Source organism: Elaeis guineensis, chromosome 5, assembly GCF_000442705.2.
Source record: "Elaeis guineensis isolate ETL-2024a chromosome 5, EG11, whole genome shotgun sequence".
Taxonomy (NCBI): Eukaryota; Viridiplantae; Streptophyta; class Magnoliopsida; order Arecales; family Arecaceae; genus Elaeis; species Elaeis guineensis.
In genome coordinates, this window is record NC_025997.2 from 122,851,328 (window position 1) to 122,873,919 (window position 22,592).

At 39.0% G+C, this 22,592-nt stretch overlaps 1 protein-coding gene across 2 annotated transcripts; it reads right to left on the bottom strand.

The window, feature by feature from the left end:
• Positions 1–5,712: 5,712 nt before the first annotated feature.
• On the bottom strand, positions 5,713–18,308 carry LOC105046038 (uncharacterized). 2 transcript variants are annotated; one of them, XM_073258395.1, is made up of 8 exons: positions 17,859–18,308; positions 12,834–12,978; positions 12,600–12,750; positions 12,392–12,517; positions 12,228–12,308; positions 7,575–7,767; positions 7,212–7,482; positions 5,713–6,239 (listed from the first exon to the last, which is right to left on the bottom strand). In XM_073258395.1, exons 1-8 carry the CDS (start codon positions 18,048–18,050, stop codon positions 6,028–6,030), a joined length of 1,371 nt encoding a protein of 456 aa, XP_073114496.1. In that variant the 5' UTR covers positions 18,051–18,308; the 3' UTR covers positions 5,713–6,027. The 2 variants fall into 2 exon arrangements, with proteins under 2 accessions (XP_073114496.1, XP_010922824.1); XM_010924522.4 differs by having other exon boundaries at positions 5,713–6,236; positions 17,859–18,306.
• Between the last annotated feature and the right edge of the window lie 4,284 nt (positions 18,309–22,592).

Consider the following 22,592-nt stretch of genomic DNA (forward strand, 5'->3'; position numbering starts at 1 on the left):
GGGATCTCTGGGGGTAAGCTCAATTAAGAGAAAAAAACATCCTCATGTTCTTACCCATTCATCTCACTTTTTTTTTACTATTATTCTCAAGCTCTGACTGACTTAAATATCGAAAGATTCTCTGTTGGACAATCCTGACACATGCGGACTTCTCTTGCAAGTCCCCATTGGCGTCTTGGCACTCGGACCATCCACCATCCTCGGCCACTCCAGCATCCACCGAAGCCTTGACACAATAGTTTGGTGCTAGAGGAAGGGCCTAGCAATCCACAGAGAAGAGAGAGAGTATAGCGCGATACAACCACTCTGCTGCTTCCCATCGATACTTCGCCTGATGAAGTCAGGATGGAGCTGCTCAACCGTCTGCTCCATATGGGCCTGCATAGTCGATGCAGCCACTCATGATGGTAGACCCATAGCAGTTCAACAGCCTGGTTTGCTAGGTCCAAATGCTAGCTAACGTCGTCTAGCACCTACAGCAGACTGTGAAGCAATGACAACCTCCACAACCTATTCCCAAACCCTTGCCATCTCGACACAACCATTAGAACTATTTTTCGGTTCCAAACCATGCTCCCTAGAGTACACGCCCAAACCAGCCCTGAAGTTGGATCCTTTGACTAGCAAAAGCCCCTCGACTTGGTGGAATAAATGGAATACTATCGTTTCAATTGTGACCGCAGTCATGACACCAAGGAGTGTCTCCAACTGAAGGACAAGATCGAGGCTCTCATCCAAAGAAGCTACCTCGGAAGATATGTTCAGGAGTGGCAAAACCGAGCATATGAGGAGATGCCTCAGTATTAGCTCGACGAGGATAAAAACAACAAGCCTATAGTTGGTGTAATCAACATGGTCTCGGACCTCGATGGTTGCAGGGGGTAGAAGACCTCGCTGAAAATCAGGAGAGGTGAAGAGAGCGACCAAGTAGCATTATTGATCTCCGATGAGTTCATATTCTCCACGATGATGCCGTCGCCATATCAATGACGTAGCAAATTCAAAGCTTCGATGGAACCTCAGACGTGAAACTCCGAGAACCTCTGAATATGCTATCAGTAAGACTTATAATTGTTTAGTTTCACTAATGAATTTACTCTATAACTTCTTACATATTTTATACAAGTCAAAAAGGTCAAACAACTACCGACAATGATTATGCATACCCGACTCATCCGGCCATGAGTCAGGTATAATAATAATTATAAGATATCCAAATATCAGTCTGAACCCCAACGATAGGATCGGAGGATCAATCCCTTAGAGATATCTCAATTTAGGCTGAGACCTCCAAAATTTTGCTTGGCAAGGTGCCAACGATATGGAGTTATAAACCAATCTAAGTTAGGACCTCCACAATCTAATACACCTCAGGGAACTACCTCGACAATAACTTAACACCGACTATGGATTTCTACCTAGAGGGACAACCTCGACAAAGCGAAGTCTGAAAGAAACCTCGATGAATGATGAATTCGGATGCCAACTTATGCTCACAACTTTGCGAAATCTAAGCTTAAGTCTACTTGTCGAATGGCTTTGAAAAAGATATCAAAATAAAGATGACCCTGACATCAACTCCATTCTGAAGACTCGAACTACACTTTGGACAAGTGAACAAGTAAGCATACATTTGACAAAAATTCATTTCATTGAAAAGTTTTCATTACAAAAGATGAAGATAAGAGAAACTACAAAAAATAAAGCAAAATAAAAACAAGGCATGGAGGCTCAAAACTCCTCCAAAGAAACTTCGACATCGACAGTCGATTCGACTGCAGCAATCTTGACCGACTCCTCGATTGGTGGTTGATCTTTCTCATCGATCTTCCCTGTGGGATTCAGTCAATCAATGTCAACCTCAGAAAAGAGATACGCCACCAAAGCCTTGCAGGCATTGAACCCGTATCTGAAAGCCACCGAAGAGACCTTAGTGACCTCGGCCTTGAACTCCTCCAAGGCCTTAAACTCAATGGCTTTCAACTTAGCCTCGATGACCTCCTTAGCGACTGCCTTTGCCTTGTTGACCTCTGCCCAAGTTTCTACTTGTCCAGACTTATCCTCGGTAGCCTTTACTGTAGCTTCCTCAAGCTGCAGATTCTCTTCGAGCTTGACGATCCTCTTTTAGTGTGTCTCCACCAGCCCATGCTCGATGGTGAAGAAGCCCTCGAGCTGCATGTTTCAGTCCTTGGCGATCAGGAGCTCGAACTTGGTGCGAGAAGCATCTGCTTCCGAGGCCTCATTTCGAGTCTGCCATCTAGAAGTCCCAACCAATCTACTGGGGGCTGGCAAAGCTAGTGGTGCTGGAGCTAAGGAAGTCGTCGGCTTTGTCTTCTTCCTTGATGAATCCTCTCTCAAATTGATACTCGGCCTCTTCTTCAAGAAAGCCACCTTAATCGATCTGAAGTCAGGCATCATTGCTATGAAACTAAGAATCAAATTTAACGTGGAAGGCCAAAGAAAAATCAAGTAAATCAACAAAAAAAAAGGACTCGAATATACCTCAAAAAAGAACCAAACTAAGGCCGACATCGTAGAGTATCTGCTCGGCCATCAGTTTGCTCAACTTCGATAGCTCAACATCAAGCAACTTGTGGTAATCCTCCTCCTCATCCTTGGGGAGGACCGACTTCTCCTTGTTTGGAGAGAGCCGAGGATCACTCCAAATCCAATTGAAGCCCTAAGAAACATCCGAAGAGATAAAAAAAGAACCGACCTTTTCCATCATGAATGAAAGAAGGAACGCTGGTGATGAACTTACACTTATATCGAGGACTAAAATACCACTACCCTCTCTCATGGGGATGCTTCTTCAAGGTGAACAACATCCTAAAGAGTGAAGTCCCCAGTTAGATGCGAAGCCAATTACACATGATGATGAAAATGGTGATCATTCGAATGAAGTTTGGAGTGATCTAGGTCGAAAGAACTTTGAAGAAGTCAAGAATATTGGAAGCAAAAAGATAGAAAGGCAATCAAAGACCAGCTTGGAGAGTCTCCTCATACATAACGACTTGACCCTCTGAAGCATTAGAAACTCGATCTTCTCGGTTCAGGAGTTCAAGCTAAAAAGCAGAAGGAATGGAATACTAAGACCAAAACTTTCGAAGGTCAACCTCAGTGATAGATGACTCTTTGCTCCCAGGATCGAAGAAATCTTCGAATCTCCACACAGGACTCTCCGACCAGTGTGGCTTAGGATCTCGATGCCCGAATGATGAGGTGAGCCCGATGGTGGTCCAAGGATCCTCCTCCGACCCAGATCGAGGAGGAGGCAGTCGAGAACCCCGACCGCCTCGACAACTTTCGTTCCAATCCTCACCGTCGGAAAATATTTTGAAATAAACGAAAAGGTTGAAGGGAACAAAAAAAAGAAGAAGACCGGTGAAAGAAAGAAAGAAAAGAAATCAACTGAAATTGAGGAAGTGACAAGAAAACCAACCAGAAAAATATGGGGCTTGACCAAAAAATACCACTGAAGTTGGAGAAAAAGACAAACCGCACGACAACGAAGATACCTCCAACGGACTGAATGCTGGGATACTAGGAGCGGACAGTGACCAAAAAAGATGAAAAAAGTGGGAGAGCTGTTGATAGTCCAGATCAACCTCTCGAGCCATCGGATGTCAGCCACATGGCGCAAATCAGGACCATCCGACCAGACGACTCTTCGATGCACCACCGTTCTGATCCAGTCATGCAAGCCAATCCATGTGAAATGGCATCAAACCAATCAACCTAAGATAGATGGCAGCCTCTGACCGGCTCAATCGTAACCGTCGAGTCCCGACCTTTAAGGCTGAAATAATGACCCACCTCGAGCCATCTATCCCTCATAAATGCATTGAAATCCATGAAGTGTCGAATTTTTCCAAATAGCTAAGGCATGACTCACGAAGCGACTTCTCAAATCAATGCCATATTCCATGAAGCAATGCGACGGTTCACCTGAAGACTAGACAACTTGGATTCGCCAACTCGGATATGCGTCGAAAATATATTCCAAGGACTGCTACTTCCTTTGTCCAAAGCAACCGCTTCGAGCTAGAAAGTAGGAGGCAAATGTTACAAGATCAAACCACCTCAAGACTCATCCTCGGATATCCTCAGATTAACCAAGGTACCAAAGCAAACTCCAGCAACAAATGTCATCCGGACACCATCCTCGGCCACACGCTGAAGACATCAATGTACTACCATTGATCCAGTTGTCAAGCTACTGCTGATGACTTTGGCTGATGACTCATTGAGACCACTCTCGAAGGCCAGGTCCAAACAATCCATCAGCCTCCATCCGACCTTGAGCTCGACTACTCACCAACCCCAAGGCTCGGCATCTTGCTGACCACACAAAATGAGATCCCACGATCATCACCAAAGCAGACGTGTCAGCACTAAGGCCTCGGCTATTGCCGACCTCAAGACACCAGCCTATACAACTATGTGGGTGGAATCTTCTAATAAACTGTCAGAGCACAACCATCATTCACGACTAACGACCTCTGATTGCAATCCTAACAGATCGTGGCCTAATCCATAGCCTACATCTCCACCTCTATATAAAAAGATAAGGAGACCCTCGGGGTAAGCTCAATTAGAGAAAAAAATGTCCTCTTGCTCTTGCCCACTCATCTTTCTTTTTTTTACAACGTTTTCAAGCTTCGGTTAACTTAAGCATCGGAGAGCCCTTCGCCAGACAACCCCCAATGCATGCAGACTTCTCTTACACATCCCCATTGGCATCCTAGCGCTCGGACCATCCACCATACCCAGCCGCTCCAGCATAAAAAAAAAAAAAAAAAAGCCCATCTTGTAAAACACTTTTCTACAGGTAGGTTTTCATCCCATGGGACATCTGATCTTGGCCATTCAAAGTTGGAAGATTAAAAAAGAGTTGCAGGCGTGGAAACTTTTGAATTGGGTACAACACAAATCTGAATGCCGGTGGTGTAACTTGAATATACAGATTAGACGACTGATAGCTGTCTTTCCATATCATTTTATTTTGCTTTTCATCCCCCAATTCATGCAGCAGCATGCGATGATTTGAGAGCCACATCTGTGCAATAACTATCATAAAGTGGAATTTTACTCGAAAGATAAAATCAAAAGATGGGAATTAACAGATTTTAAATATACATGGCAGTTAGAGAAAGACAGTTAAGACTGCAATACATGAGACTTGGAGAATTGTCATTACCGGTAAAAAGTGCTAACTACGTACTACATTACATACAAGTTCATCGAGGGCCCTTGTTTCCAGCGACTAGTTCAGGCCATGAACATCACAGTTGTTAGCCGATTGCCCAAAGAGAAATCAAAAGCACCTTAAAAGGAAAAGTTGTACAAAACATTGACGCTGGAAAAAGAAACGATAGAGGTTCTCTGGATCAGCCATCAGAAAAATGAAATAAAATTAAAACAACCTCCTGTCACACTCTTCAAGGATCGTTGGACTCACGGACAAGCCCCAGTTAATTAACAGAAATGAAAAGAACCATCTTATTTCTATAAGGACCGTCTTATTTCTGAATTTTAAAATAAAATTCAGCACCAGTTCTATCTTAACGGAAGGTGAGAATGTAATCATCATTTTATCCGCTGACTTGCATGATAGGAAATGAACTGCTAAATTGGAGCATTTGCTTACACAGCTGCACGATCTAAACATTATTAGTTCATGCTACTAATGAAGTAAAACAATTGTCATCATAATCCGATCAAAAGAATTTACTAGCGTTTCATTTGACTATGAATAACATATTGTCTAACACAACATTCATATTTACCAATTCTCCAGGCTGGAATACATAAAATTCTAGCAGAAAAAGGGGATCATTGCTATATCAAATAGAAACACATCTAGATCAGTGTCCTAGAACAAATGACATGATGAAATAAAAGCTAAAGCTACAACAAGCATTTCATGATACAATGCTGCAGTGTCACCAATGGGAGGTCAGCAATCCAATCAGCAATAAGCTGTGCTACATCAGTGATCTGTTTGGGCGTTTCAGTAAGAACTCATTAGTTGGACCAAACATGAACAAGGCCCTGTCTATTGCCAGTATAGATCTCATTTCGATCTTCATCATAATACAAAGCAGTTATGTCATCCAAAGCTTCTGCCACCGTGTTTCGGAACTTATAAGAACGAGGGCATTTGCTTAAGTTGCTTGCTCGGATTTTTGCTAGGCATTTCCCAGTCAAGATGTTGCTAATGTTAATGGATCCAACTGCTTAAAAGAGAATCAAATTAGCTACAGTATAGACAAGAGTCCAAAGATGCAGTATGGAATATCTAACAAAGATTGTATCCTGTCCCAGGACTTCAAGCATGATGTTGGGAAAAGAAAAACTGTACATTGCCTTTTATATTAATCACCATTAATTGTTTCAAAAAATGATTATAAAGAAAACAGCTCAGATAGAATAAATGCATCAAATTATGGACAAATTGAAAGCTTAATGTTAATTCACAACCAACTTCGCGCTTCAAGTGGGGAGAAAAACACGAGCAGCCATAAAATCTAAAGCAGACAGTGCATGCAGTTATATTGAAAAAAAATCAACTGTACAGGAAGTACTTGCAATAAATGTTTGACAGAGGTAAGGGAAGTAAGCTTTTAAAAGCCAGGTAATAGAGTGACTGCAGTTGACCACTTATTACAATTTACCCAATACTAAAATCAATAAATTGCTCATTTGCTTAACAAAGAAAGCAACCATATATGATTATCAGGAGAAAGATGTGCATATTTTCTTCCATGGATATGTCATCAATGCAACATTTTGTCAAGTTATAATTTCAAGTTTTCCTGTCTCAAATAATGAAAGGTCACCAAGATGCTAGGTAATCCAGTACTCAAAGAAAAATCACAAACTCAGACAGCTACCTTGTTTGGATTTTAAAGCAAAAAAAAAAAGGAGGTTGTGTATCAGGCTGCATGTTCTGCTATCCAAGCATTCCAGATGCAAAAGTTACTCAGAACTTTTAAGTTCCACTTCAGTCCTAAGCTAGGAAAAGGAGGCGTAGACATATTGTTTTACTAGTTCAATACAGTTACATGATGGCAAATACATTGTAACACAAAAAAATGGAGGTACCAAGTAACAGGTAACACCTAAAATATTTGAGCAGAAACATTAAGTTTTTCAGGTAACACGAAAAACACTTTTACATGTCTAAAGAAGAGGCATACGAACATTACCATTGCCTTCTGATGATGATTCATCAGCATCAGCTTTGCAGTAAGAAATTATGAGATCCTGGTCGCTTGTGATATAGATATTGTTTGTATTACAATCAGGGTGCCACAACAGGTGGTCCTCAAATGAGGTAACTAGTTCACCTCGAAAATTCCAAACTGCGACTGAACGATTCCGAAATGTCAAAAACAATTGTAGCTCATACAGAAAGATAAATGCCGATGGAGTCATAAATTCTGTTCTGCTTACTTCAGTTAATTGAGAGTTTCGGACCTACATGTAATGCCAGAGTTACAGATACAGGAGATTACTAGAAGATCAATATACAAAAACCCCATATACTTGAGAAACGATGAGAATCTTACATCAAGAATTTGAAGGTTCTCATTTTCCTGTTTAACAAGAAGCTTTTCATTGAACTGTTCGATAAAGTCCACCTTCTTGTTCCGGTGAAGAAGATGGTTAAAGGATTTTAGAACGGTCCCATCCTCAATAGAAAGAATTTTGAGAGGGACATAACTGTTGTTTCTGTTAAATATCAACAACATTATGCCAGGGCTGTAACAAGACAGAGAACAGAGAAAATTAATTTGCTTGAAATATTGCAAGGGGATGCACTAAAATTAAAATCAAGTGCTTTGCAGAAAATCTTGCTGGTACAAGTTCCGTGAAGCATTCATCAAATCTGCATTCTGCTTAACAATGACAATAACAACAGTGGCAATAATTGCAGGAGCTGTAATAGTAACGTAACAACAGCAATGACAACAACAGTAATAATAGATACCATCCTCAGATCCACACAGTCCTGTAGCCATCCAACAATTGTTCCACAGCATCTTAAACCAAGAGCAGGACCAAGGACAAATCCAGATGCAGGGACAAGGAATAAATATCTCAACAAATCTATAGAAAAGGAATAAGAAAAAAAAAAACTACTCATTGTATAAACAAAATCCTAAGGTTAATGTGCTTTGCAGGCATTATAAATTTCCAGCGTAAACAACCTAAACAATAAACACACACCATGTGCAGAATGCAAATAAACAATATTTCAAAACATATCCAGAAGTGACAATTGTATAACAAAATTTTCCTTGAGAAATTATTATTTTAGTTTCTCGAGGAACACTACATTCTGCTTTAGTTACCACATTGCAATATTCAAACGACTAGATCAACTTATCAACATGTCCATCATGTCAGATCTGTATCCCATACACAAGCCCATGCTTCATGCCTACAGGGTCACTAATCACTTTCAATTGGTAAGCTCCCTAGAGAGAGAGAGAGAGAGAGAGAGAGAGAGAGAGTAATTTATGGTACTGGATATTCTTTTTTCTTTCTTTTGGCTTCCTGGTAGCATGAGCTACAATATTCTACAACAGACGATCAATTTTAGTGTTTGATATTCCTTCCAACTTGATAACAAGTATGTCTACTGTAGAGTCTCTATAGTTACTCAAACATTATAGTGTTGCAACACTTATTTACCTATCACCACAAGCAAAATGGCAACGGCCACATATTCAACTTCAAAGATTCCAAGAAACCACCATTTCAAATTATTGCAATGGGGAACTTGTGAATGTGATGGAAAGAGTTTCTGGGTGTTACTTGGCACTAGTCAAGTGATGAAGCATCCACAAGTGTCAGACATAACAGCCTAAAAAAAAAAATCGAGGCATAAGGATACAGCGTATTTGTGCGTAAGCAAATACATACGAGTGTACAAGTAAAAATATGCATGCACAATTCTAGCGTACATACACATGATATAGAGGCATCCTTACATGGAATTGAAATACAAAGGCAATTGACTTTGGTGCAAATAGGAGATTGAAAGAAGAATGCCCTACAAGCCAATCACACGTGTGACGCGATGGAACTTTTTTTTGTAAAATTTTTAACTATGTAATGACATTTTTTTCATATATGATAATAAAATGAGGTATTGATTCATCATTTTAGCTACATCTTACTGTGTTTGAGATTATAATAAACTTCAAAGATTAAGGCAATGATTTTAGGAGACATGAATGAGTCATGCCTATGAGATTTAAAACCCTAATCTTAAACATTCCTAATCGTGGGAGCATTGAGTCGGAGATCAATGTTTCGAATAGACTGACACATCCTATGTATGCTCAATGGAAAGGATCGCTAATCTCACTAGCCACTTGTGTGGAGACACTAATATAAGAATGTGGATGCTCATTTGGGAATGAGTTTACTGAATTGACTCGCCGACAGAGAACATCTTATAGAGCTTTGCATGCATATCAAAAGATGGTTCTCTAAGTGGGAGTTGTACAAGTGATCCTTAAACCAGAGGCCACCATGGAAACTTCTGCACATGAACCCATATTTTGGTTCATATCCAGGCATGGTATTAAAACATGTACAGGATATTCTGAATATGATGGAATGTGTATAAAGGTTGTGAGTCGGTCAACATGAAATCAATCACTTTTAGTAAGAGGAGATCGCATCCTGTATATTCTCATCTCTAGATGACTCAGAAAAAATCTTTTGATCAAAAATAGGATGAAAATTAGAAAAAATTTCTAATGCTTCATCATTGGAGTCATCATTGATTGATTGAAAATCGACATAAATATGTGGTTGAATTTGACATAATTCCATACTCATAAACATATTCAGGATGCAGGGATGATCGAAGGATTGAATTACACGATAATTTGCCACTGAAGGATATATGTGATATTTTCACTAAATTTTACATCTTCTGAATAGTCATGATACGTTGCTAAACGTCAATTTTGACTTGTGGGTTTGATCGAATTAAATTCGATCGTCAATTAGAAAAAATTCTAATTGCTGAACTCGGATTAGCTCATTTTGGATCTTAATCGATTAGAAGTCTAATCAAATTAGGTCAACTTGCATCCGGACCTACTGCTGGCTAGATGTGGAATCCAATAGGTCACACAGAAAATTGGCCAAAGACCCTTTTGATAAGATTGATTGAAATTTTAAATCCAATCAAGACTGCCGGTAAGCATGCTAGCACGTATGGAAATCCTAGCTCCTTAGGAGATCAAATTTGATCTCAATCCTTGCTGTTTGGCTAACCCAATTTGGTGAACATTTGGGTTAAGCTGAGCCACTTGGAGATAGCCCAAAGAGGGGCATCTCAAGCCTTGTTAACGCCAAATAGCCAAGAGTCCATTTTGTTAAGGACTCTTGGCGCGAGAAGCGACGCGAAGACTCCTTTATTTTAAGGAGTCTTAGGCACCATATTTATCAGATTATTTCCCTTATCTGGATCATATTTGAATGCTGATTCATGTGCTAAAGTTGGAAAATTATCTGATAAATAATGCGACGCTTATGACACCCTTTACTAGGCATGCGCGCACACGACAAAGGAGGGACTCACGTGATTCTTCACATTGGGAGTCCTTTTGCCATTTGAATTCCTAATTCAAATGGGGGTCCCTTGAAGATTTCCTTCCTATTTGAATCCAGATAATACGTGGCAAGTTTTCATGCTAAGCTAGAAGAGGAATAGATGCCAAATGCATCTCTTCTGCGGGCGCACGCGTGAGAAGGAATAAATCAACGTATCATATCCTAATGAGTCCTGCTTGAAGACTCAGATAAGTGATATGTAGATCAGATATACCTTTCCAGATTGGACGTCGCTTTTTTGTTGGCGCCCCATCTAGTTCTATAAATAGGGGGCGGCAAATAGAGTTGATCATTCAACTCTTGCACATCCTATCCAATTCCTCTCTCCCTCTCTTATAACTCTAAAATTTAAGACAAAACTTGTTCTTTTAAGACAAACCTATTCCTAATAGCTCTAAGGGTTTAAGAGGTCCAAAAGAAGGTGGTCAGGTCCAGTGGGAGGTTCTGAGAGATCCAGACTCAAATCTGAAGAAGGGTCAGATCAATTGGTGGCTAATTGAGTTTTAGGGGCTAAAACTCTTGAAGCAAGGTTTAAGAAGGAGCGCTGTTCTTGGATCAGTTTTCGTATGGATCATCATTAGAAGACAAACACTTGAGCGCTTAGTGAAAATTGAATTAAACGCTACAGATATTCTTCTTATCCATATTTATTTTAATTATGTTTTGATTGCTATAGTCAAGGGATTCTGGGTTCTAGGATATCAGTGCTCTAGGATGTTTCAAATAAAAATTTTAAATACCTAATCCTTCCGCTGCGCCATCGGAACCCAACATTTTTGTTAGGTCAGATGCTACACATTTCCATTCCTGCACATCTCCAATAGATAAGGCTTGAAAGCATTAGGAAGTGGATGTTGGTAGAAGTGGATGTCGGTGCAGAAGCAACAGAACAACTATCACATCCCAAGTCAGATATTAGATTTTGTTAGGTCAGATGCCACACATCTCCATTCCTGCATATCTCCATATATTGTTCCAGATGTATTAAAAAATCGAGCAGAATTTGTTGCATGTGCAAATGGTATTTAAAGATAGTAAAGGCTTATTTAGAATATGAGAACATTTCAAAGCAACAAAATTGAACCAATAGAAAAGTGGCAACTTCGACATAGTGAGCCTACAATAACAATAGAGCACAATATCACAACTTTTCTTATTTAATAACTATGTCCAATGTACTGCAAATCCTGATATTTCATGATTTTTTCATGTTTTCTGAAATGACAGATTATGAGTCCATACAATTGGGTGTTTGGTTGTGTACTGAAAAGTTGGAGTATCTATAAAACCATGGAGCTATAAATTTCTACTTTGAGTAGAATACTTCGAGTTCACAGATTCTCCCTCCCAATCATCTTACATTTATGTGAATTTCGACTTTACCATTGTGCCAACCAAACATTACCCAAATAAAACTCCAGTTCCCTAAACATAAGGTTTGGAATAAAGGACATAATCTGACCTTGAAATTAAAAATATCCAGATGCAACATGTTAGATATTCTAGAAAACTTAAATGCATTCTGATCACTCTTTAGGTAAGTAAATACTGAGCACAGAAAAGTGAGGGGGAGATAGACTGACCTGATTTTAATTTCTTGGACATTCTTATCTGATATGGAATACAACAGAGTGTAGTTTTTCAAGTCAAACACCTTGTAAATGCTGATTTAAAACAAAATTAAAGATAAATGTCAAAAAACAGTTTTATGGCCCTCATTTGTTGATATTGAACAAGCTTAAATCACCTGTCCTGGGCAGAATAAGTAAGAACCTTCCCATTTACATCATCAAACTCTACAAAACCAGGCCATTTTAATGATTCTGACTCAAAGAGAGGAAATCCAGCATCTGGCATTCCCCTTCGGATATACCTGGAAGCAGTTGAACAAATAATGATGGCAACTAATGACTAAATGAATACTAAATGAGTAAGACAGAAGGTGTTGCACGCACTCAATTCTGGTTGTTCTGCATTTCAAAGAGCTGAAGTTCTCGGAGGCATAGACTGAAACAGTGATTAGTGAATCATTATTCTTGTTATAAAACAAGCTGCGAATGACTTCGTCAGGACTTCCATTCAGAAAGCAAATTCTTTGGTTTGTCTCTGTCATAAGTTCAAGAAAAACTTGTTATATACGCAAATCTCAGAAAGCATAGTACCCACGAATGTGATTAAGTAATGCCAACCTCTGCTAAATGCAGCACAAAGCCCAGATTGTGCTAAAGCAAAAACAATGTCCCGGGCAGCAACTATCTCAATAATCTTTGATCTTTTCCTCAAAAAAGGCAACTGAGACCAGAGTTCCTTGGGATCATGTGTGTCAAACTCCTCCTAAAAGTTAAAAATCACAGAACATTAAAGATGACACAGTCAACCACATAGCACAACCTTTTGAAAGGTAGAAAGCCAATCCTTTGGTTGATCAAGGTCATAGTTGACTTCAAAGAAAAAACAAGATTCTACATATTTACCAGAAAGCCAAAGGTGTTGCAGATTGGGCAGCCAACTATTGTAGGATAGCTAATTATGAGTATTGCTAGACTAATATGATGCCTAAAATTATGATGTTTGCTGTGGCTGCACAAACATTCGCTTCTCATCACATGCTTGCTTGCTTGCATGCATGCATGCATTCTTGCACATGGAAACACTCAAATGGGAAGCACAATCTGTAGTATCAATAGAGCAGCACATGACACCAAACACTGTGATCAAATGTGTATTTAATGCAACAACAAATCAATAATTTGTTAGCTCAGCACATCCTCCATATGCAATGTAAGTGAACTTTTTTGAATGATACAGCGATGCACAAAAATGACAAAAATTGGGAACATGGAGACGCAAACACAACCAATTTCACAACCCTTGCATCCGTGCTCACAACAGTATCATATTAAATCCATGGGGTCCAATCAAGCTTAACAATAATCAGTGCAATGATACTTCCAAATCTGCTTTTAAAATGAGTGCTCCAACAGACACTGGTAACATTTATTCTGTCACCATTCTCATTCCATGTAAAATAGAACTGCTTCTAAACCAAAGACATGGCCTTAAAATTATTATACAAAATTCCACCAACACTGATGCAGCATTTGGCCATGCCAACATGATACATGCATGGAACAAGCATGGGAATGGATAACAGATACCAACGCAAACACTAAGTGCTTTCAATATGGCTCCCAAACTTCATTGCCTCTATGACTCCAATATCATTAGACGAGAGATGTGAACTAGGTAGTGATACTTAGACCGAGAACGAGTTTATGAATTTCTATTATGATCTTTGGGTGAATAAGGAACATGATGTCATGAATGTCAACTGGTCTTAGCTATCACCATTAAATTTTGTAACGTAAACAACTTGCCAGACCTTTCACCATCCAAGAAAATAAACAGGCTCACTGGTCCATGCTGCTCATGAAGAGTCTAGGGCAAGATGGTTATCACACTAGACTTTCTAAGTGACATTGGGACATTCTGGGCCAAGATTTATGTAAGACAATACTTCATTTTCAGGTGCGTCCATATCTTCAGCTAACTGGGACAAGACCCATTTGGTTCTTATTCTGAAACAACCAGCCACCAAAAGGTCCGGAATAAAAGGTCCATATCCTTATGCAATGTTTAACATACAGTTTTTGCTAACTTTTGGTTGACCAACTTAAGTCTTTTCTGCCTAACCTGACTGACCATAAACAGTCCACTTTTGTTGCTTGGAAAAAAAAAAGGCAAGAATATTATGGTCCTGCAGGAGATCCTCCATTTTTATGGAAACTCTTGGTCCATAAGATGCCTTACATGCCACTTAAGATTGATAAAAAAAATCTTATGATAAGCTCAGTTGGAGGCAATGTTTAAGGCATTTACATATATAAATGGCATGGCCTAGTATGCCAATCAGATTAGGCAATTGACCTTGGTTATATTTGTCATATTCACATTAGTGACCTGCTTGTTTTCATCATCTCTTTAATGCAGATGTGCTTATCATGACCATGGCAGCATTCCATGATTGAAATGCAATTTAATGATATCCTGGGGATAATTATAACCAACTTACTGACCAAAGAGTGAACAAGGCTAACCTTATCTTACTTGGTTCTCTCCTAGACTCAAAAGGTTGGTCTCTTGAAACCTTGGCCTCCAAAAGGATTCTCCTCCTCTGTTGTATTTAAAGGTTAATTTTGCTAGTACCCCAGTCCTCAGGAAGGACCATTTTTGAAATTGTTGATTGGATTAGCACTAGGATGGCTTCTTGGAAGCAAAATTGGCATATATCTTCATGGACAGATTACTTTGTAAACCCTGTGCTCAACAATATATCTAACAATTGAATGACAACCTGTTGGACCTGTGATGGTATTTTAGATAGCATGTTAAAGATTATTAGACTATTTATTTCGGGACAAAGTGACTGCCAGAATGAGTTTCACTCTGGTGGCTACAATGAACTCATCATTCCAAGGTTTAGGATGGGCTGGCCACTCAAAATTTGAGAGGCCAAGACACTTATGATGAACAGGTGTGGGTGTGTGATAATGCTTCTTGAAAACCATGATTTTTTTTGACCAACTAATTAAAATCTAAATATCAACCTTCCATAGATGTGTTTACCCCTTCTTGGTGCCAGCAAGCCTTAGTAAAATGTCTCACCAATATGTCAGAGGATTTCTTTACAATGTTAGCAATGAGCAGGCATATTAGTGATTGCACTTGGCCTTTTGTAACTCCCATAAATCACAAGCCTACCTACCTTCATATGCCCAATGTAAGTAATCTCCAAAGTAGGGGTCAGGTCTTATGACTGATTTTACAAATAGAATAGTGAATCATTAATGGAGACATTTCATGCTCTCGTTCAGAAGATTTTGAGCTTACTCACCTCCTATAGCAATTTTAATGGTGGTTGACTAATGGTCTTTGGTCTCCACTCTTGTGGACTAAAGACTAGTTAAATCCATCAATACAATTAGGAAACCCAAGGCATTACATCTTGCCAAACATGACAGATTGGCTAGCTGGCACCAGCTATGCAATTTAATGGTGGTAGAAGAAACCAGGGTTTTTGTATTGAAACCCTATGGGGCATGCAGCCTGCTAACTCTAAAACATCATTTCCTATGGATCTTCGATGATTTATAACCTGGATGTTAACAGAATAACAAGGACATTAACTATTTGCTTTTTGAGGACCAAAATTCCAAGCAGATATGGGATGTCATATTGCTTAGATTAAGATAGCTACCTCTAAATTGGTCCCTCACTCAAAATGGTGGATGGTCAAATACTACTTTATTGGAATGAAGTCTCAAACCCAAGTAGAGGAGGACACTTGTTTGCTTATATATTCAAATTTCAAACAGCAACTAAAAATGGAATTTTCTTGTTGAGGCAAACAAAAGTTGCGATTTTTATGATCATTCCAGCATTCAGCACTAAAGGATTGTCTATCACGTGATTGAGAAAACTGCTAAAATTACCAGCACTAGAATCATGCAACAGCAACCACTAGTGGAGGGGTGGTTCTCTCATACTTAAGGCTAAGGAAGAGAAATGCAAGATATGATTTACACAATGGTTAGTCTAGACTCTTGGCATATAATTTTGCAGTAAGTGTAAAAGAATTGAAATCAGTCGACACTCTGGGCCAAGAAAAATGAAAAAATTGATATGCAGATGCTTGCAATGAGATAGATGAAGAAAAGCGATAAAAGGAGTGTATGTCTAAAAGAAGGGACTGGATATAAGGTGCCTGGCTTCCCAAAAAGGGAAGGCCATGGCATTTCACCATGAAAGAGAGAAAAAGCAACAAAGTTATTCATCTCGTCATAATTATCCTAATCACAATAAGAGAGACCAACCTACAAGGTATTCTACATAAACAGGGCCATGATGAATCTGCAGTTGCTGTTTCAAAGCATATTAAGATCCTAAGATCAAGTTAAATAATTTTCATGATATTTAATTTGTTGCTTATTTAGGAGATTAACTTTGTTGGAAAATATGACCTGGTGTGTCTTTTAAAATAAACATTGCAATCTTGGGAAATTGTGATTTTTGTGATCTGACAAGTAGGAAATGAAACCAGCATACACAAAAAGAGAGAACCAGTAGCTATATTAATGCTTAAATTTATTGTTAAGAACTAGTATGATACGGAAAGTAGGTAATAGCACAATGATAAGGTTGCTTTATTATGACCTGGGCATCATGACTTTGAAACACTGAAACAGCTCCACATGCAAGGATAAGGATGAGTACATCTAACCCCTCCCCCCTCCAGACTCCGCAGCTGTGGGAGCCTCATGCACTGCAACACCCTTTTAACAAGTAGGAAATCAGGTTGCTCTATCTGGAAACAGTCCTAGTCATAGCTGACCAACAAGAAGATACAGAATGTAAACCCTAGTGTATACAAATCTAAGAGTATCAGGTATTATCACCCATTATTTCTTCTAGTCTATTCAATCGCTCAAACAATCAAGTTTTCAAACATCCACTACGGTCCTGTTTCTTCTGCCATCAGAGTTGCTCCTCAATCTCCCCTATAATCTGCAACAGACTTGGAGAAAATCTTTTACATATGTTCAACAAGAAAGTGAAAATCCTAAACGCCCTTTATATTGCTAAACATATCTGCTCGTTCAAAAATCCCAACCGAACAGTATTTACTATTCTCTCAATTTTTTTGTTCAACTACAACAACTTACCATTCTTAAAGTGCGTCTCCATTTCATCTATATGCGCTAATTCCATCACATTTGTCTTAGACTATCCTCAAAGTATCGTGTCAAATATAACATGAATGAGTTATGAAGAATCCATGAAAAACAGAATACGGATGTCGCCTCCATACATGTCAAATCGGGGTATGACCCATATAGCAAACATAATATCCAGAAATATACTTGGAATTGCAGCATCTTGACTCCCCACTGAAGTATAGGTCATAAAGATGATGGTTTCTTGGTTTATTGGGGTTTCTTTACAAATATGGGTAACGAATTAGGGTTCTAAGGTGAACACTTCTTGTGCCCAGTTTCCAACTAGCGATCAAGAACCAATGTTTATGCCCTAGGCAAGAGAATCGAGCCTGATATCACTGTAAATTTCATCTTATAACTAAATTATCTAAAAGGAAGGAGACAAATAGCAAGGATACCAAAAGCATAGAGGCCAAGAACAAGAACTAGCACACTGACCTGCAGCCGGATATTCCGGAACCTCTCCTGGGCGTTGCTCATACTGAACGCACGGTCCCTCTTGGAGCTGATCTCCCGGCGCTGGAGCTTCTTGACGCTGTTCACGAACCCATCCGCCCGCGGCCTCTTCCGCGCCAAGATCCTCCGCCCGCTGCACGGCCGCGGGCTGACGGAGATCCTCCTCCCCTCCATCCTTCCCCCACCACCCAAGAAATTCCAAATCCCAGCGCCAGTGGAGCCCAATCACATCTACCAATGGCCGATGGCGAGACGAGCCCCGCAATCGCGACTTCGAGCTCCAATCGCCCCCCAAAATGTGCCCGACAAGGGCGGGGGAGGGGAAACCCTAGAACCCTCGAAGCTCCTAGGCAGAGGGAGAGGGTTTAGAAGAAGTGGGGAGAATTCGAGAGGGGGATTTTCTCATTCCTTTCGATCCGGTCGCTGGAACTAATATAAGCTTTTATATACATATACATATATACATATATATATATATATATATATATATATATATATATATATATATATATAAACACACACATAATAATAATAATAATAATAATAATTTGGATTCGAAGAGAGTTGGGGGGATCGATCCACGGGAGCGGGCGATGGAGGGAGAAATGGAGCCCAACGAAGAGGCGGGCCCGAATAGGGTATTAGGGCGGATTTGAAATTGGGTCTGGCGTCCGATTAAAAACGTGATTTCCCATCGTTTGAATTTATGGGGGGTGCGCCCGGTCTGCGCGGCTCAAAATTTGTAGTCTCCGCTTTTGGGAAGGGTCCAATTTTGCAATGGAGAAAAAGAGTACGGCAGCTAAAGCAGCTTATGGCACTCAAAAAAATAAAAATTAAACAGCCGAACAATTTTCACTTGAGTTTCGCCGTAGTGCTCCAAAGAATATTTTAATTTTTTTATTATTTATTTATTTTTAACTATCAAATTAAATATCGATCATTCACATTCCGATAGGTTGTATTATTGATATGATAAATATTTTAAAAATTAAAATTATTATATATTATGATTAAATTAATTTTTTTTAAAAAAATTCTCTCTGTGAGTCACTAAAGGTGAAGGTAGCGTGGAGAAGCTGCAGGCATCAAGAAGACGAGTGAGAACTATGAGCATGCACTGGGCATTAGGGGGGGTGTGCGGAGAAATCTCAGATCGTCGGAGGAGGTGGGGTTGGGGGGTAGGAGATTGTGGTGGTACGGAGAAGTTGCAGTGGAGGTGGGTGCAAAGTAACCACAGGTGGGGCATACGGGCATGCGCTAAACGCCGAGTGGGGGGTTGGTAGAAAGAAGGGTGCATAGAGAAGCCACGGGCCACCACAATAGTGAGGGGTGTTGTGATGATGCAAATAAGCCACAGTGAGAGCAGGCATAGAGCAATCGTGAGCATCGAAGGAGGGGATCCGGAGCAAAAGAGACATGAGCTACCATAGGGGTGAGGGGGTGGTCGCTCAGAGGAGGTGCAGGCTGCCATTGGGGGGTTATGGTGCACAAAGGTGCGAGGGAGGTGTAGGGGCCGAGTGGTGGCATATAGGAGACGGAAGGGGCGTGGAGGAGCCACAGGTGGCGCTAGCGGGGTGAGGGGGTTGGGCACAATGAAGATATAGAAAGGAAGAAGAAAAAAAATAAAATATTATTTTTTAAAAAAATAATAAAATATATAAAAAATAATATTTAATATATAAAATATTTTTATAATAAATTATTATAAGAGAGCGTCGTAGTAAAATTCTTTATATTTTGGTACGAAGAATTATACCCAACATATAAAGAGGGAATGAGATAGTATGGAGTAGACAATATTGTAATTGAATTAGAATGGGCTCGAGTAGTATCTTTCTTGCGAAAGATTGATTGATTTTCTTCCACAATATCGGCCATTGGATCCTGCATCACATAGATCTTCAAGCACTATGAATTTATGCATTCGTTACTGTATGGATCTCAAACCAAGCCTTATGCAATTAAATAATGGATTCATGTGAAAAATATAAATACTTCTTTCATGTGAGAGATACAACGTGCTCATTGTGATTTGGACGTCCCAAATTATTGATATTTTTTAAGTAAAAAAAAAGAGAAAAATATGATAATGGAAAATTTTTAGCCAAAAATTTTGTAAAAGATAGGAAAGTTATATTTTAAGGTTCTATATCATTCATATTATCTTTCAAAGTATGTTTTTTTTTTGCTCATATACTATAATACTTTTGATAAAATTGGTTGAAAAGAATGACTTAATCTTATTTATCATATTCTTTGAGTGTATATATTCTCACAAAATACAAAATGCATAATCTTGGAAATAACTGTAAAGTATACACAATAATAAAAGTTAACAATAAAAAAATTTATAATTGTAGTGAGCATAAATATAAAAATAGATCTCAATGGTTATCCATGATTATAAAGAGTATGAATATGGAAATAGATTTTGAAAATTATGGAAAGATAAAATGCATGTGCTGGAAAGGTTGTCTAATAAAGATATGAAAAAAAAAAAGGAATCCCATAATTATGGAGAGTATAAGTATAAAAATGTATTCAAATATTTGTAAAGAAGCCATGGCCAAAGCATTAGAGAAGCCATAGTGGAGGCAGGCGCAAAGCAGCCACAAGCGCTAGGGTAGGGTTGGGGACTACGAGCATGCGCTAGACGCTGAGTTGGGGGTTAGCAGGGAGGAGGTGCATAGAGAAGCCATGGGCTATCATGGGGGTGGGGGGTGTTATGGTGGTGCAGATAAGCCATAGTGAGGGCAGGCATAGAGTAGCCATGGGTGTCGAAGAGGAGGACTGAGAGCGAAGGAGGCATGGGCCACCAAGAGGGTAGGCAGGTGGTCGCTCGAAGGAGGCGTGGGCCGCCGGCGGGGGTTATGGTGCACAAAGGAGTGGAGGAGGTGTAGGGGGCTAGGTGGTAGCACGAAGGAGGGACTAAGGGGGGCACGGAGGAGCCACAGGCGGTGCCAGCGACGTGGAAGAGTTGGGCACGATTAAGCCACAAGAAGGAAGAAAAAAAGAGAAAAAATCAAATATTATTTTTTAAAAATAATAAAATATATAAAAAATAATAATATTTAATATATAAAATATCTTTTATAATAAACTATTATAAAAAAAGCACCGTAGCAAAATCCTTTACATTTTGGTAAGAAGAACTATACTCAAGATATAAAGAGGGAATGAGATAGCATGGAGGAGACAATGTTGTGATTGGATTGGGATGGACTGGGGTTGTATCTTTCCTGCGAAAGAATGATTGATCTTCTTCCACGATGTTGGCCATTGGATCCCGCATCACATAGATCTTCAAGCACTATGAATTCGTGCATTCATTGTTGCATAGATCTCAGAACAAGTCTTACGCAATTACATGATGAATTCATGTGAAAAATGTAAATGCTTCTTTGATGTGAGAGATACAACTTGCTCATTGTGATTTGGGCGTCCCAAATTATTGGCATTTTTTAACTCAAAAAAGAGGGGGGAAATCTGATAATGGAAAGTTTTTGGCCAAGGATTTTATAAAAGATAGAAAAGTTATATTTTAAGGTTCTATATCATCCATATTATTTTTCAAAGTAATTTTTTTTTTTTGCTCATATACTATAATATTTTTGATAAAATTGATTGAAAAGAATGACTTAATCTTATTTATCATATTCTTTGAATGTATATAATCTCACAAAATACAAAATGCATAATCTTGGAAATAACTATAAAGTATATACAATAATAAAAGTTAACAATAAAAAATTTTACAATTGTAGTGAGCATAAATATAAAAATAGATCTCAATGGTCATCCATGATTATAAAGAGTATGAATATGGAAATAGATTTTAAAAATTAGGGAAAGATGAAATGCATGTGCTTGAAAGGTTGTCTAATAAAGATATGAAAAAAAAGGAATCCCATAGTTGTGGAGAGTATAAGTATAAAAATGTATTCAAATATTTGTAGGGATACGAGAGTGCACTTGATACAGACTCTCAAGTTAGTGTGTGTGGAGGGTAGAAACACTCAGCTTTACATTACCATATAATACTAAGTTTTATCAAGTGCCTTGGTAAATATATTTGCAAATTGATATTGTACGTGATGGAATAAAGAAAGTGGTCATGATCCTATTTCGTAGTTTCTCTCAAACAACATGGTAGCCTAAATATATTTGGTCATCATATGAAGCACTAGACTGTTTGCGATCAATGAGGTTGCATCGGCTATGAGCAAGCAACAACAACATCCAATAGCAGGTATCATAGCCATACGAGTTCACACATGGTGTGAGCTAATGCACGACACTTGGCTTTGGAAGAGCAATAGATGGTGCTTCGTTCATTAGTTTAACATGATTAGATGAAATTGATATGAAGAAAAGTAATATAATCAATTACCAAACATCTAGGCACAGGATGATTGGCCCAACTCGAACCCATTCATGAAGAAAGTTGTAAATTAGATTTTGAATGTAGTAAGGCAAGAGATCTAAAATAGGCCGGCTATCCAACAAGTTGACGATATGAACGAGGATGAAATAATAACTATTCGATGTCATCAGCTAAATAGTGGTGCTGCTCAATTGCAGATATTACTAGTTTGGAGTCAAGAAATCTAGCCTTCGAAAGCATGTCAAAAGTGCATTTTCTCTGGTTAAGCAAAATGCCATGAGACCCAGCAACCTCGATGCCCATGAAAAACTTCAATAGAGGCATGATCCTTA